General features: G+C 49.1%; 1 protein-coding gene across 10 annotated transcripts in view; it reads right to left on the bottom strand.

Annotated features, from left to right (window-relative positions):
• The window catches only part of WDFY4 (WDFY family member 4), a 239735-nt gene extending 233537 nt beyond the window's left edge, over positions 1-6198 (bottom strand). For 8 of the 10 annotated variants that reach the window (XM_073353060.2, XM_073353065.2, XM_073353066.2 and 5 more), the window contains exon 1: positions 545-608. In XM_073353060.2, the coding sequence (XP_073209161.2) occupies positions 545-590 (46 nt within the window). In that variant the 5' untranslated portion in view covers positions 591-608. Of the gene's footprint in view, positions 1-544; positions 609-738; positions 919-6117 lie in introns of those variants that run through there. The other 2 variants (XM_073353061.2, XM_073353064.2) reach the window with 2 other exon arrangements.
• Between the last annotated feature and the right edge of the window lie 8856 nt (positions 6199-15054).

The raw sequence follows: 15054 nt of genomic DNA, 5'->3' as shown, positions 1-15054 counted from the left end.
ATTAATTCTTTCTCAGGTTCTTAAGGGCTTCTCTGTTTGCTTTGCTTTGGACAGCCTTTCCGTGCACAACAAAAACTTTGTTATGGAATGTTAAGGTTTGGCCTGCTTTCGTTCATTCCCCTGGGGCGGGGTGGGGCGGGAAAGAGAGAGCTTGCAATCACCTTGTCAGGTCAGATTCTACATTGATTAATATACCCTGCACACCTGTTAGAGTCAGTCGGAGTAGCATAGGGGATAATGCAGTGAGGAATTGCACTTGTAAGGTGCAGTCCAGCCGTCAGTGAAATATTGTTCCCTGATGCTAAGTAGAACATTGGAAGCTGCTAGTTACCCACAGGCAGCCTAACGATAAAAACTAATCTCCGAGAAAGACCCTCAAGAAGAGTAGAATGGAAGCCAGCTCAACATAAATCACACAAAAACAGAAGTATATGAGAGTTGGAGGCAATTACAGCAAATCAAATAACTCTGTTAACAACAGCAGCTGATACATTCTGCACCTATAATCCCTTTGCTGTCCCTAGAACAGAGAACACAGACTCACGTGTGTATCCCTGCTGTTCCACTCTCTCCCGACAGCCCAACACCATGCTGAACTTTCACAAAAGCCTCTCCCATTTAAAAGTGACTCTGCCAAAACAAAGTGTTTGGTCAATACGACAGACACCACCTGCTTTGCTAGAGCAGTGAACCCGTCACTTCCAATTTCAAAGCAAATCTGAAAAGCAGGTGACATACCTGGGCATGCAGGTTCAGCGACTTCCAAAGCTAGCAGTTGCTATATCCAGGAAAACCGGCTTTTCTTCTTTTGTCTGTGACACAGTTGTCCTGCCAGGCATCCTAAAGCATTCAACAGCTCCCACTCTACTCTTTAAACTTTCCACTGTGAATCACTTGGTTAGCTGCTGTGCTTATTTCCTGGGGAAAGCAGAAGTGGAGAAGCACAAAATGAACCACAAGCTACTGGAGCCAAGAGGCACTCAAACCAGCTCATATGACTCAGAGCAGCTCAGCTGGTGTATAGAGCTGCCAGGGAGCTGGGCTTCTTTCTGGCCCCATACATCAGGGAGTTTCCTTGCTCCAATATTAACAAATAAATGGTGTTTTCTTGACGGTTTGCTGAATTGCTAGGGCAAGGTGCTGGCTTGATAGCCCCGGAGACTGAAGCCCTCTCTCTCCATCCACAGGACATGGGCAAGAAGCAGCAGGAGCTTCCCTCACCAGAGTGCCTCTGATCTGGAGAGGTCACCTCTAAATGCTGTTGAGTCTTTGGCCTCCCCACTGAGCTTGCTAACAAGGGGGTTGCTCGGTGGCTTTATGAAGCTGACAACATAAACTGCATTGATGACACAACTGGACTTGGTGACCCACCTAGGAATAAAAAAAAAACAAAGGGGTTTTGCCTCCCCCCCGACTCCCTTTCATTATAACAACAGGCCTGGATGGATTTTTCTTTAGTTTTAAAGCTTGCCATTTATTTTATGTATTTATTTTTTAACATTAGAAATTCAGGTATTTTCTAGTCTGTTCTACCCAGCAGATTTTGTGGTCAACTAGAGAACTAGGATTATGGCATCAGAGATATCAAGCAAGTGAAACCTGATTAATTGAGGAGGGAAAGGGATTTTATGCAGGGTGTTTAGATCCTTTTGATTTTTGTTAACACTTATTTAACTCAAATGCCTGAAAAATAACTGGGAGGAAAGATGTCCTTGTTAAAACTCCTCCCTCTTCCAGCAAAGCCAGGGCAAAGTAGATGTAACACTCCTGATGTTTCCAAAGCAACACGCCCTCATGGTACTGTACGGAAAGGACTTGGTGTCTGGGGCACAGCTGATTTAACAGGAGAGAGCCTAGGATTTTCCTCTTCTCCTCAGCCACTGGCAGCTCCATTTCCACACAGCAGTATGCCTGGTGCACAGCACGTTCTCCTCGCTGCATGTGTGAGTGCAGTTACCAAGGGGGAAGGCAGTGATTGAGCCAGCAGCAACACATTGTAGGCCAAGTTCCTCCCTTGTGTAAGGCCAGTGCAGGTTAGTCCAGAGATTAATCCAGCCCTGTAGCTCTAAAGCAACCAGTACTGCACCAATGGAGCCTGAGAGAAAACAGATTCCATGTCAGGCCCCACAGACAGATATAGGCCTTGGGCAAATCAGGGTTTGGAAGGGGCAAGCTCCACAAACTAGGCTGCATTAGGCTGTTGGCTAATTCCTTCTAAACCCCAGTCAGCACAAAGCCAGACAGGTAAAGTACAAGTCAGAGGGGATGACGCTCAGGCAGAGAGAAAGAGTTTGCACGGCCCAGGAGAGAATTTCACAAAACATGCCTCTTGCCTCGCTCTGAGACAAGCCTGAATGTTACCATTTGCGCTTATATTTCCCCTTTTCAGTCAACTTAAACCAGAGCCGAAAATGGTCTGTTGCTGTTGGCTGCAGCCATGTGATCAGGGACCTGTTCTTCTCAGACTGTTTTCTCCTATCCCAGAGGGAAGCCCTCGCCTGGTGTTGCCATGACCTCCGGGAGCAACAGGGCCTGGCGAAGAGGTCTGTGCTTTGGGGAGCTGGGAGAAAATCTCCCTCGCTGAAAGCCAGAGTGTAGAAGCCACCCCATTTTTCTCTTCATTTTGCATAGAGGCCAAAGCACCCCTGGGCCTCTCACATCATCCCCACATCACTGCAGCAGAACAGCTGTGATCAAGGAGTAAAAATTGCACAAGGGAGGAAGGATAAGTTTGCAGCTCAGACATGGGCCTGACCTTGGGGTTCAGCTCCTAGCTGTGGCCCAGAGCCCCCGACCCTAAGTATGTCATCTATCATCCCTTTGCCTCCGTTCCCACATCTGTAAAATGGGGGTCATAATCCTCTCTCACCTGCATCTGTTTAGACTGGGAGCAGGACGATCTCACACAGTGTGTTTGTGCAGTGCCTAGCCCTCGTCTCCACTGGGACATCTACGGCAATAATCCCCATTGCTTTAGCAAGGTCAATGCCTAACTCCATCAGGGTGTATAGGAAGTCGGCATGTAACGGAAGTGGTCAGCTTTGTGAACCGGAGAGAAGAGGACCCAGCCCTGAGTGCCTTCCCCAGGCAGAATCCCCAGTTATGTCCATGGGTGCCGGACCTCAATAGGGAGCGCAAGATTGGGTCCCGAGAGCCGGACATGATTCCGAGTCAGATTTCGGTGCCATTTAGTCTTATGGATAAGCTGTGGAACAATGAGGTTGATACTGACCCAAAGACACCTGCAGAGGCAAGGACAGGACCAAGGAGTCCTGGCCTCCATCCAGTCCAGTCCCCTGCTCTGTTAGAGCCCACACCCCCATCACAGCACCGTGCGACATAAATTGCTGGCTGTACCCAACATTCCGTTGACATCAGAATGGGACAAGGACCCGACCAGCACAGAAGCAGCTGGTGGGCTCTATAGCCATCTCCTGAATCCCTAGCGTCTTGGTGGGTGAACAGCAGAACAGATCAAGTCGTTGCCAGTCTGGCCTGCACCTCACAGGAAAGGGATACTGACAGAGGCCACATTAGCCAAGGAGCACCAGACTCATTTGCATTAAGGGAAGGCCTCTCCCAGAACTGACCAGAGGGTCACTCAAGATCAACTGAAGAGCATTCCTGGGACAAAAACCTTGATCCCTGCACGGCCAGGCATCCTCAGGCTGGCTTACCCTCAGAAGACTTTTGGGGGCCTGCTCTGCTCAGCACATTTCAAAAAGCAGGCCCTGTGTGGTTATATGAAGCCAGCAAAGAAAGCTAACAGCTGATCTGCCTGAAATAAGCAATCAGTTATACAGAGACTGCATCCTACTTCCAACTGGATGGGCAAAGCCAGGCATGAGGCAGCATGATGCTGAGAATTGGAGAGAACCCCTGCCCCTTTATATTCTAACCAACCCTGGTCTCTTCTCCCTGCCTTGCAATCACTTAGCCATCCTTACAAGCTAGCTGCCATTTCCTTTCCCCCAGCTTGATGCTCTCAATGGCTGCATGTTTCCTCTGAAAGGACACTTACAGTGAATTTAAAAACAGGTGTCCCAGAAGGACACTACCCTGCAGAGCTAGCCACTCTACCCCTGGCCATCAAAGCAAACATGGCCATGGCAACTTCTAGTGCAGCTGCCAGGACTGCCCAGGTGGAACGCCTTCATCTGCCTAACCAACAGTTCCACAACGTTTGCTTCTGCACTGGGGCGGAACGTCACTAGAGAACAGCCCTGCCCGTGAGAAAGAAATTGAGTTTTAGGCACCATCGAGAGGGCCCAAGAGTAGACTTCGTTAGAATGCTCCACTCAAAATTCTCTTTTGGCCCAAATCCTCAAAAGCGGTTAGGCTTCTAACCTGCAGGACTTTGAGAAGCCAGGCCTCTTTTCTAAAACAAACTTTTCTTTAAAATAAAACAACTTTTCAACAGAAACAAAATTTAAATATTTGAGTTTGGTTTCCTTCCTTTTTTAACTCCACCCTCCCCCCCCCCACACACACACACACCCTTTTTTCCCCCCAGGGGCATCGTAGGGTGCAGGGAAGGGAGAGAAGGGAACAGCCCCAAATAATCAGTTTTTGCTTTTCTGTCAGAAAACTCTGAACATTCAAACTTGTCAAAGCATACTTGCCATTTTCCAGCCAGCTTGCCCCTGGGCATGACTGGTTTGTCAAGGATTTTATAAAAAAAAAGAAAAGGAGTACTTGTGGCACCTTAGAGACTAACCAATTTATTTGAGCATGAGCTTTCATGAGCTACAGCTTGAGCTGTACTCTAAGGTGCCACAAGTCCTCCTTTTCTTTTTGCGAATACAGACTAACACGGCTGTTACTCTGAAACCAAGGATTTTATAGTTGCCACTCAGTGAGAGAAAGGGGTTTTGCTGACATGATGCAAAGATCTAAAGGTTGAGGGGTGCTCTGCTCTGGGAGTTGGGTTCCAGAACCCTCCCTAAGGTTTACACACAGGTCTGGCATGGGAGGTTATTTCCTGTTAGCACAGGTTGAGCTGTTCTCTTGGTCGCTCACAAAATTAAAGAAATTCTTTCCCACAACCTGTTGGTGTTTCATTACTTGAACAATAATTTTGGCTGCACTTCTCACACAGCTCATAGTTTTGTAGGCATTTACACTGAGAAAAAGAGAGATTTTCCCTGAACTGTCTCAAGGCAAAGTTGTACTAGAGGGCTAATACTGCAGTGCCCCCTGCTCCAAAGGCGACTAAAGTACATAATATAGCCGACTGGTTCAAACATCGACAGTAACTCCTCACTTAACATTGTAGGTATGTTCCTGAAAAATGCTACTTTAAGCAAAATGACGTTAAGCAAATCCAATTTCCCCATAAGAATTAATGTAAATTGCCCCTTTAAGTATGCTGACCCCACTCTAAGTACGCTGCCTTTTTAAGTAGATCAGCAAGTTGCGCCAGCAAGCTCCCTCCATCCTGAGCCCTATCCTGTTCCCCCTCCATTCCCCCAGCTCTGAGGAGATGGGGTAAAGGAGTGGGGGGTAGGAGCAGGGGGACACCCTGACATTAGCACCCCTCTCCCCCCCCCTTCCCCAGCAAGCAGGAGGCTCCTGGGAGCAGCTCTAAGGCAGAGGGCAGGAGCAGCACAGGGCAGTGCAGGGAGGGACAGCTGAACTGCAGGGCAATTGATAGCCTGCTGAGTGGCTGCCACACAGGGAACTTAGGGGAGCTGATGGGGGGCTGCCGGTCCACCCTGGTTCCAAGCCCCCACCAGCTAGCTCCAACGGGCTGCTCTTCCTGCAAGCCGTGGACAAAGCAGGCAGCTGCCAAACAACGTTGTGCAACGCTCCCTTATAACTTTAAACAAGCATGTTCTCTAATTGATCAGCAATGCAACAACATTAACCAGGACCACGATAAGTGAGGAGTTACTGTATCACAAAATCCTCTGTGAGATCACAGCGTGGACTTGTTCAATTGCCCTTATTTGGTGACAGGTGCAGCTGGGTTAAAGATTCACGATACCTGAGACCCCGCAGAGGAATTAATGAGTGACTCCGATATTGAGGGTTCAGACATTGGCTTGAACTCAAGAAACCCCCCCGACATTTCATCAAAACCATCAATCCCCCACACCACCTGGAAATCAGTCTCACCTGAAACCACTAGCTTGTGAGCTTCAGCCATTCCTTTTCAAATGCTGTCTAACCTCCCTGCCCCAGGCACACTGATAGGATTTGCGGGGGAGGGGCAGGCAGCCCAGCAGCATTGCCAACTCTTGCAATTTTATCTCACAACACTTGGTGCTTTCCTTAAAGCCCCAGCTCCTGGAGTTACAGAATTAGATGAGAATCTCAGTTTGCACTGAAGTAAATGAATAAGTTTTTAGCCATTCTGGCTGCAGAGAGAAGCTTAACAAGGTAACCCCAGTGTGCCATGAGGGCTCAGACACCAGAAGACAAAGAAACCCAACGTTTATTATTATTTTTCAATCTCCTGATTTTGGGGGCCTGACTTGTGATTTATGAACACATGGGGTTGGGAGGACTGGGCTGCCAGCAGCCACCCCTTTTCAAGAGCACTTTGAACAGGAGGGTCATTGCGTTTGCTAGGGTTTCCAGAAAGCTCAGCTCCCAGTTAGATGCTAATCAGAGGCTAGATTTTCAAAAGTGCCCAGTGCCCCCCAGCTCCAAGTATGGCACTGAGGGGCAGATTTTCCAAACAACTCAACACCCCTCCCCACAAGGCTGGATTCATTTGCAATCTGACCCCAATTGTGGGTCAAGAACCATTTAAATTCTGGCCTGGGTTGTTACATTCTGGCCAGCCAGCTTTTCGCTCCATTTATCTTGAGCAATCCTGACACCTAGTGGCCAGACAGGTAAACTATGTATCACCTGAAGGATACACAGTCCTGGCTGAAGCCCCTTCCATTGAGTAGCCTTTCCTCCCTGGTGCTGGGAAGCTCCAGGACGGGGGGATGGCTAGAGCATTAATAACTGCCACTATAGCCTAAGTGGCCAAATTGTCTCCATTATAATCCCCTGCCTTTAATCACTCCTGACTTTTCAGTATCCTCCACCACCTGTATTAATGAAGCCCCAGCTCTGCCAGACTCCCTGCATGACTAGGGCAGGACACCCCAGCTCAGTTTCCCATAGGGGCAGAACTTTCAGCAGCAGCCAGCACAGAGCATGAGTGGCCGGCCAAGCAAAGGGCATTGACCAGCAAGCACAGAGCTCAGCGAGCCACCACAACGGGAAGCCCTCGCTGCAGTGAGGGAGACAGTTGCTATCTTGGTCCCCCTCCTGGAATTAGTGGCAGCTACACCAACACCTGAGCAATGGACAGTGACCCCCATTGCAGCGTTTCCCTCCATGCTGAGCAAAAAGTAGAACTGGAGATGCTGCCACTTCCTTCATCAGACCCTCCAGCCACCCTCCTGACCTGATGCCAGCGCAGTTGCCTGCCTTCACCCCTCAGTGTTCCTAAGGAGCTATACACACCTCAGCAGCTCCTGTCCTGAGCTGGGCTCAGCGCACACAGGTAAATGCACCCTGAGCAATCCCTGCATGCTGTGCTGGGTGCCATTTTATCTGGGTGCCACCAGGTGGCGCCAGGACAGAAATCCTGACAAGGTCTGCCTTGCTCTGAATGGGTTAGCCCTTGCATAGTTACTGGGGTGCAGTTCATTGTTGCATCATAAATCAGCCCCCTGTACCTAAGATCATGAGCTATTTCTGAAATCATGATTCTTAAGCCAAATACATTGGGAGCTCTGTTTATTTGCCTTCAGAATCATGTTTTCAAGCTTTTCTCTGCAACCACGAGGGCTAGAAACGTACTTTTTAAAGGAAAGTTGGGATGCTCAGTCAATCAATTATTTTAAGGAAAACACCACCCTCAGGAGCTAGCAGGAGCTGAAAAGCTTATTCTATCCTTGAGACTCTGGGCAGAATCATTTCTTGAGTCAGGGTTGCTGCCAGCCAACTGCAGTGATAAGATGCAAACATGTATTTAAGCATTACACTGGGTACAATCTGCGCAAATGGCAAGCACTGTTCTTACCCTAGAGACACATTCGCTCTTTTTTTTAAACAGGTCCTTTTAAGTTTAATTATTCAAGGGCTCTGTTTTTATTTTTAGACTAATAGGTCTGGGCTAGTAACTTCAGATTGAAACATCTTCATAGTACAGAGGGATTTGGAGCCTGAGGTTTGGCTAATGATAAAGACTGAAGTTTGGACCCAGAACTAAACTTTCCTGAAGCTCTGGTCTGGTCCAAAAAACAGCCAGTTGTGGCTCTTTTCATAAAGCTTAAAGTCCAGACAATATCACCCAGTTACCCCTGGGTTAAGCCCAATCACTGGTGTTTAACAAAAGCATCTTTCAGGACACTATACAGGCTTGATTGGAAGACACCAAACAATGGAGAATCCACTGCTTCCTTTGGCACTTTCTTCCAATAGTCTCCCTTACTGTTAAAAATGGGTATATTCGTTTTTGATATATCCTCCTACTTACTGTGGGACTGAGTGTTGTAAACAAACAGCAACCAATACAAATGAGACATGACTGCAACATGGCTGTTCCATATGTCACATGACTGAGAGCCCAGCACTCATCACCAGCTGGATGGAAAGCTCTGGTGAGCCTTAGAAAAAATCTCCCTGCTGGAGGGAGGAAGGGTAGACCCCCGTAGGAGAGAGAGGTGAGCATGATTCATGTTTAAGTGAACTCCTCCTTGCAATGGATCTGTGATAAGCAACCATGGGAGCACCCCCAGAAGTATGGTGGGGAGCTAGGAGCAAGACTGCCCCAACCCACCACAATTCCTTTTAATTAACCTTAAGGAATGGAGTTGTTTGTTGTTTTGAAAACATGTTTCACAATGCCGCACTGAAGCTGTTGATCACTGGAATTCCAAGACTGTTTGTCCTATGGCTGATCAGAATTTTTCCAGACAAAGAGTGTATTCATAAAAAAGGCCTCTCCACCAAAATGAAATTTTTGTCCAAAAAATTGACATTATCCCCTCAAAATGGTGAAAATACCTCATGACATAGTGAATAATGGTTTGGCTCAAACTTTCAATGACAGGTTAACCAACTTTTGTGCTTACTCAGCGCCTAGCCTGCTCTTATTGAGCGCTTTTCAGCAGTAGCTCTCAAAGCATTTTACAAAGGAGGTCAGTATCTTTATCCCCATTATACAGATAGGGAAACTGAGGCACAGGGAGGGCTAATGATTTGCAGCAGGGCAGTGGCCAGGCCAGGAACAGAACCGAGGTCTCCTGAGTCCCAGTCCAGTGCTGTAGGGATTTCGTTAAAGGAAAAATCTCAGTAATTTCACTGCTAAAAATGTTGATGAATCTTTTTTAAATGAACAAAAAATGGAACAGTTTGAAATGAAACCAGCTTTGCAATTGTTGGCTCAATTTGTTCACCAGCCAGCTCTCATTTCCCACCCCCAGGTTCACTCTGAATCAGATGTGCCCAAATGACTGTATGTTTCCTTGAGACAGCAGGATAGTAGCTGCTCCAGAGATCGCCAGCCCCGGCCCACGCTCTCTGAATTGTGCAGATGCTTTGGCTATTGCTGCTAGAAGAAAACAAATTCCATTCCAGGGATGCTGCTTTTCAGTTTTAAACCACACACTTCTGTGGCTGCTCTCTAAAACGAGGACCCCATTTCATCCAGGCGCCCGGCTGACACATACAGGATAACTGACTGTCCAGATTAATGCTAGAACTGCTGCTTTCTGTGGTGGTTGATCCCTGAGACACTGCAAAGGCGGACTAAGGAATACATTGCTGTCATTATTCTCATCAAGTTGGCAGAGCAGCGAATGAATTAAAGTCACTGATCTAAGTTTTCATGTCTCAGACTCTCCATCAACGTGATTTCTGCTAGATGAGCTGCTCCCGCAGCCTGAGCTGGACTGAACTGTCTCACCTGATCATAGAATCATAGAACATCAGGGTTGGAAGGGACCTCAGGAGGTCATCTAGTTCAACCCCCTGCTCAAATTTTCCTCCCCAATTTTTGCCCCAGATGCCTAAATGGTCCCCTCAAGGATTGAATTCACAACCCTGGGTTTAGCAGGCCAATGCTCAAACCACTGAGCTATCCCTCCCCCCTACTGAGCTATCCGAAATTACTCATGTCCTCCTTGAAATCAGAGCGGCCCACTCGGGTTAACACAATGACGCCTGTCTAGATGAGGAGTAATAGCAACTGCAGCAGGTCTGTCACACCCAGAGACTACCAAGCTTTGCAAAAATGCAAGACTCTGTCCCCAATTCTCATGGGCAATCACTTAAATTCTCCCTCAACCTCCCAGAATCTGGACTGATGAAATCCTACGGTATCTTCCACTCATGTAGCCCAGACCCTCCTCAACCTAGGTATGGTCACTGCTTTGAATGGCTCCTCTACAAACCAGTGCTGCTTACCCAAGCATGAGCTTCTACAAAGTGCTTTGTAGCTTACAGTTTATCACAAGGCATCGGTTACACTACAGATTGGTCACAGGGTTATCCCTGGACTAGAGCTTATTTGTACAGTGTACATTTTGCAAAGAGAGCCTTGTGCTGAGGAACACTCTGGAGACTAATGACCTCTTAGTTATCTCCAAAACAGGTCTAGAGCAACCGTGTAGCCTTCTTCAGCCTGCAACAGCAGCTGGTGTGACCCAGGGGACAATGGGGTGGGGGGGGAAAACACTCACCACAGTCCACCTGTTCCTTGGTCCCTCTGCTGAGGCGACCAACAAAGAGGACTGATTAGAGTCGGTTGCGAAGTGGCTTGAACCCAGCCAGCCCATTTCATACAGACCGCCACGCTGCACTCTCACAAAGGCAATGGCTCCTCCAGGAAATAAGCCAATGACTACCTCACCCTAAACCACAAATCATGCCACGCTTGACCAAGAGGCCTTCACACAGAAGCAGCTTTTGGTTGTTAGTTACCTGATCTGAACGTGACTCTTTGACCTGGAGACTCAAATCCCAGAAACCCATTACAAGTCCCTCGAGCCGTTCATACCACAATGTTGGTCCAGCCTTCTCCAGCAAGAAAAGCCCCACAGTTCCCGCAGGCATGGTTACGCCAGCCCTGTAGCTTCCATTGTGAAAGATGGTGCTGTTGCCACTGCTCTGCTGGCTACCTCCAAAGGTCTTGCTGCTTCTTTGGACCTTGAACCCCAGCCCAGGAAGGACTAACCCCCTCACTTATAGTCTGTTCAGGCCCTTCAAGCTCTCTCAGTCTTATAGGAATTATCCGACCCCTTCCCAGCTGGGTCTGATAGTCAAATGGGGCCTGGCCCCCTGGCTCCTAGAGGGAGAGACTAACCGGTTACAATCAAGAACAGCAGGTTCTGCTACAAAAATCAGATGAGCATTTCACCCCCCCCAGAGTGAGCAGATCCTGGGCTTTGGCCCAGCTCCATCTCTGTTGCTGAGTAAGACTATATAAATCACCTATTTACAACATGTCCTTGGCTAGCATGTGGAAGCAGAAGCTGAGGAGGAGGAAGACATCCTTTGCAGTTATTGGCTAGCAGCAGCATTCTGCGTGTGCAGCCTAGGGAAGGATAGCTCCACTCAGCCCTCGAAACAGGAACTGAGCAGCAACACTGGCCCACATGCTCTCCCTTCCAAAGTGCCCGAGATGTTCTGTAGCCTAGAACCACCAGAACTGGTGCCAGCTGCTGACTCGTGTTTGGCGAGTGTTACAGCTACAACACCCTCTGCATTGCTACAGCATCCCCTGTCCCAGGCTTGCAAAGCACTTTACCCAGGTGGACGGGGTACAGGGGAAAGGGCTGGCTAGTGAGCATACCAAGTCAGTGGCCTCAGGTCTAGAGCACTTGTCTCCCAACTTTACTCCTGTGCTCTAACCACTAGTCCACACAACCTTCCTTGGTTATGTTTGTTCTGCCAAGAGCTGCGACTAGCTGCTATGAATGGTACACTACAGAAGTGTCAAAGGCCATGACTTTCCTCTGCCATAAATCAGTAGTTAATAGACATGTAGGTTCAAATCCTCAAAGGTATATAGGCACCTAACAGCCATTGAAATCAATACCTTTGAATATCTAGGCCTTTATTTTAACATTTGCAGGGGAGGCAGAGGGGAGAGCATCCTCTCTAGTTGTTGTGTAGTTCAGGGAAGTTTATACACAGCTTTCCATCAGGAGTGGCGGAAGGTCCCTAAAAGTGGGGGGGCGCCTGAACCGTGGCCTCACCACCCCAGCGCTGCCCCTTGCCCCCAAGGCCCTGCCCCCACACCACCCCTTCCCCACAAGGCCCCTCCCCTCCACCCTCCACTTGCCCTTACAGCTAGTAAAAAGTGAGGGGGCCAGGGCCCCATGGCTCCCCCTGTTCCGGCACCCCTGCTTTCCATCTCTCAGCCCTTTAGATGAATGTGCCAGTGTCCTACAGTAACAGCAACTGTGCAGGATTTGAACAGTCACTGTCGTACTTTCTCTTAGTGGGAGCAATGATTGCGGTGTATTGAGGACTGGGCTAGAATTGCAAGCTAGCACTTTGAGAGTAGAAAGGGAGAGGTCCAAGTCCTGCTTGCAAGCTAGAGCAGCAGTTCTCAACCTTTTGGGGCTTAGGACCCATTTGTAAATCTTGATGGGCTGTCGCGACCCAGTGAGTAGCTTTAGTGCAAAACAATCTGTCTTACTAAATAGGTCTTACCCACAACATAATGTACACATTAACGTAACTGTAAGGCGGTCACGGCTGTCCCTCCGTCCATCTGGGTGGGAGGCTGTACCCCCGCGCTATAAGGCCTCTGGAAGAGCACAATTCAGGGAGGAATTAGCAAGCAAGGCAGCAAGCAGTTAGGTGGCCCTGGCCAGTATTCAGGACAGAGCAAATAAGGAATCTATTAGCCCAGGACCTCGAACAGGGCAGGCAGCAAAGTCCCAAAGTGCTGGCCTGTACTTGGGACAATGCAGTAACCAGTCTATTTGCCCAGGCTCTCAAACAGGGCTGGGCAGCAAAGTCAGGACGCTCGGACTTGTACTCAGGACCAAGCAATAACAAGCCTTAAAGCCCAGGCCCTCACACAGGGTGGGGCAAAAACAGTGAGGGGTCCTGGGTCTGACAGACTGCCAACAAACGCAGGCTTCTATTTCACTAGGTGGGTGGTGAAGCACTGGAATGGGTTACCTAGGGAGGTGGTGAACTCTCCATCCTTAGAGATTTTTAAGGCCCGGCTTGACAAACCCCTGGCTGGGATGATTTAGTTGGTGTTGATCCTGCTTTGAGCAGGGGATTGGACTAGATGACCTCCTGAGGTCTCTTCCAATCCTGATATTCTATGATTCTTGGCCTGTGGTGGGGAGGCTGCTCCCCCCACCCCCCGTGGTGAGATGGCAGGAGTAGGGGAACACAGTCCCATTGACTCCGCTACGTCCCATTCCAGGACTCTAACAGTGGCTGGGTCAGTGGGGAAATCCAGCTGCAACACGCTGGCCGGCTGTCAGTCAGCAACACAGCTGAACGATATTCAGCTCCCCAAGGCTACTTCCTACACTCCCATTCAAGGGGGTTACCTGGATCCGTCGTCGTCTTTCTTGCTGGAGTAAATGGCTAATGGCAGCCCCAGCAACTCCTCGAGGTCTCCGGTGACCGGCAGCTCTGGCAGTTCCTCCAGATCTCGGGCGCTGCAACAGTTGCTGCCGGGTCCAAGCTCCAGCAGCGGGTGAGAGACTCCTTCTCCTCCAGCAGCTCCTCTGTAACTGAGCTGGAGGGCTGTCCTTTATACTTCTGGTTCCTGTCCTGCCCCTCTGCTTCGGGCAGGGCGGGTGTAGGCGTCCCAGCTCTGTCCACCAGGCGGAGGAGGAGAGCCTTGTGGCTGTCCCTCCGTCCAGGAGGGAGGCCATGTCCCTCACTACAGTAATAAGTACTAAATAAGCACACTGCGTGTACCGTAGTGACCGCTCCTGGCCTGCGGCACTGTCCAAGTGGGGCTCCTCTGTCCGGGCATTGCCACCACCAGGGTCACAGCGCTGCTCAGGTTTAGCCCCTGACAGGGGAACCAGCCAGACTAAGTTTGTGTGAGTGGCACTGCAACCTGACGCATGGAGTTGCAGTGCTACTTACACAAAATTGGCCCGACCATGCCCCCCATCATCCAGACAGAGGGGCATCTGGGCCAGACGTGAGTGGCGCTGTGACCCCATGCACCAGGTCACAGCACCCGGAGCAGGGAAATAAGCCCAGCCAGTATTGCGGAAACAGAACTGCCATTGTGGGGTGAATTGCGGGATGGGATCTGCAACCCTATGCCTTCCACAGAACGCTTTGATACATGCAGGTGACCTAATTTTGGGGTGTGACCCACTGGTTGAGAAACCTGTGGTGAGAGGGCTCTGTAGGGAAGCCTGCGATCACAGTCAGCCAACAGCCAGTGGGGTGAGCTTTGTCTTGCTGTTTCAGGGAGCAGCCTGCTTTGTCTCTCTCTGTTTTCTGGTGTTATCATTCTGAAGTCTCTGAAATAAAGCAGTGCTATTTTGCAACCCTCCAGCAAGAGTATTTATGTGTTTATCTAATTTCTCTGTATGTATGCTGCACTTCCCAACAGCTGATGCAGGTGCTGGTACTGGCAGTTGAAGCTGTTATAACGGTGTCTTTACACTCCCCTTGCTGAAGTAGCTGCTGATTTAAAAAGTCATTGCATCCAGGCCATAGCAAAGAACACCTGGGTTGGACCCCAGATCACTGTTACTACTTTCCTTCCCTTAAATTGTGCACATTCCAGCCTACAGCTGGTCTCTTCTACACTCTAGTGTGCACTCAGTGGTATGATCACTTTGGACATCTTTGGAGGCCCAGCCAAATAAAAAATGCTGCCAAGAGAGCAGGCTAAACATTCCCTAGAAGGACCTTTCCTAGCAACTGATTCCTTCTAACTCTCCTCATTGCAGGATTCCCTCTTTATAGGACCTTTTTTCCCAGCTTGCCTTTCTGCAGTTAGCCCTTTAAACTGGGCGGAGCAAAGCAGCTGTAACCTTAAAGAGGCCATTTTTTAGCTAGTAGTTGTTGGCTGACTGCATCCCTCTTTCTCTTCCAGCT

The sequence above is a fragment of the Lepidochelys kempii genome, chromosome 7 (assembly GCF_965140285.1).
Source record: "Lepidochelys kempii isolate rLepKem1 chromosome 7, rLepKem1.hap1, whole genome shotgun sequence".
NCBI classification, from domain to species: domain Eukaryota; kingdom Metazoa; phylum Chordata; order Testudines; family Cheloniidae; genus Lepidochelys; species Lepidochelys kempii.
The sequence above is the reverse complement of the archived record's forward strand: the minus strand, read 5'-3'. Positions and strand labels throughout refer to the sequence as shown.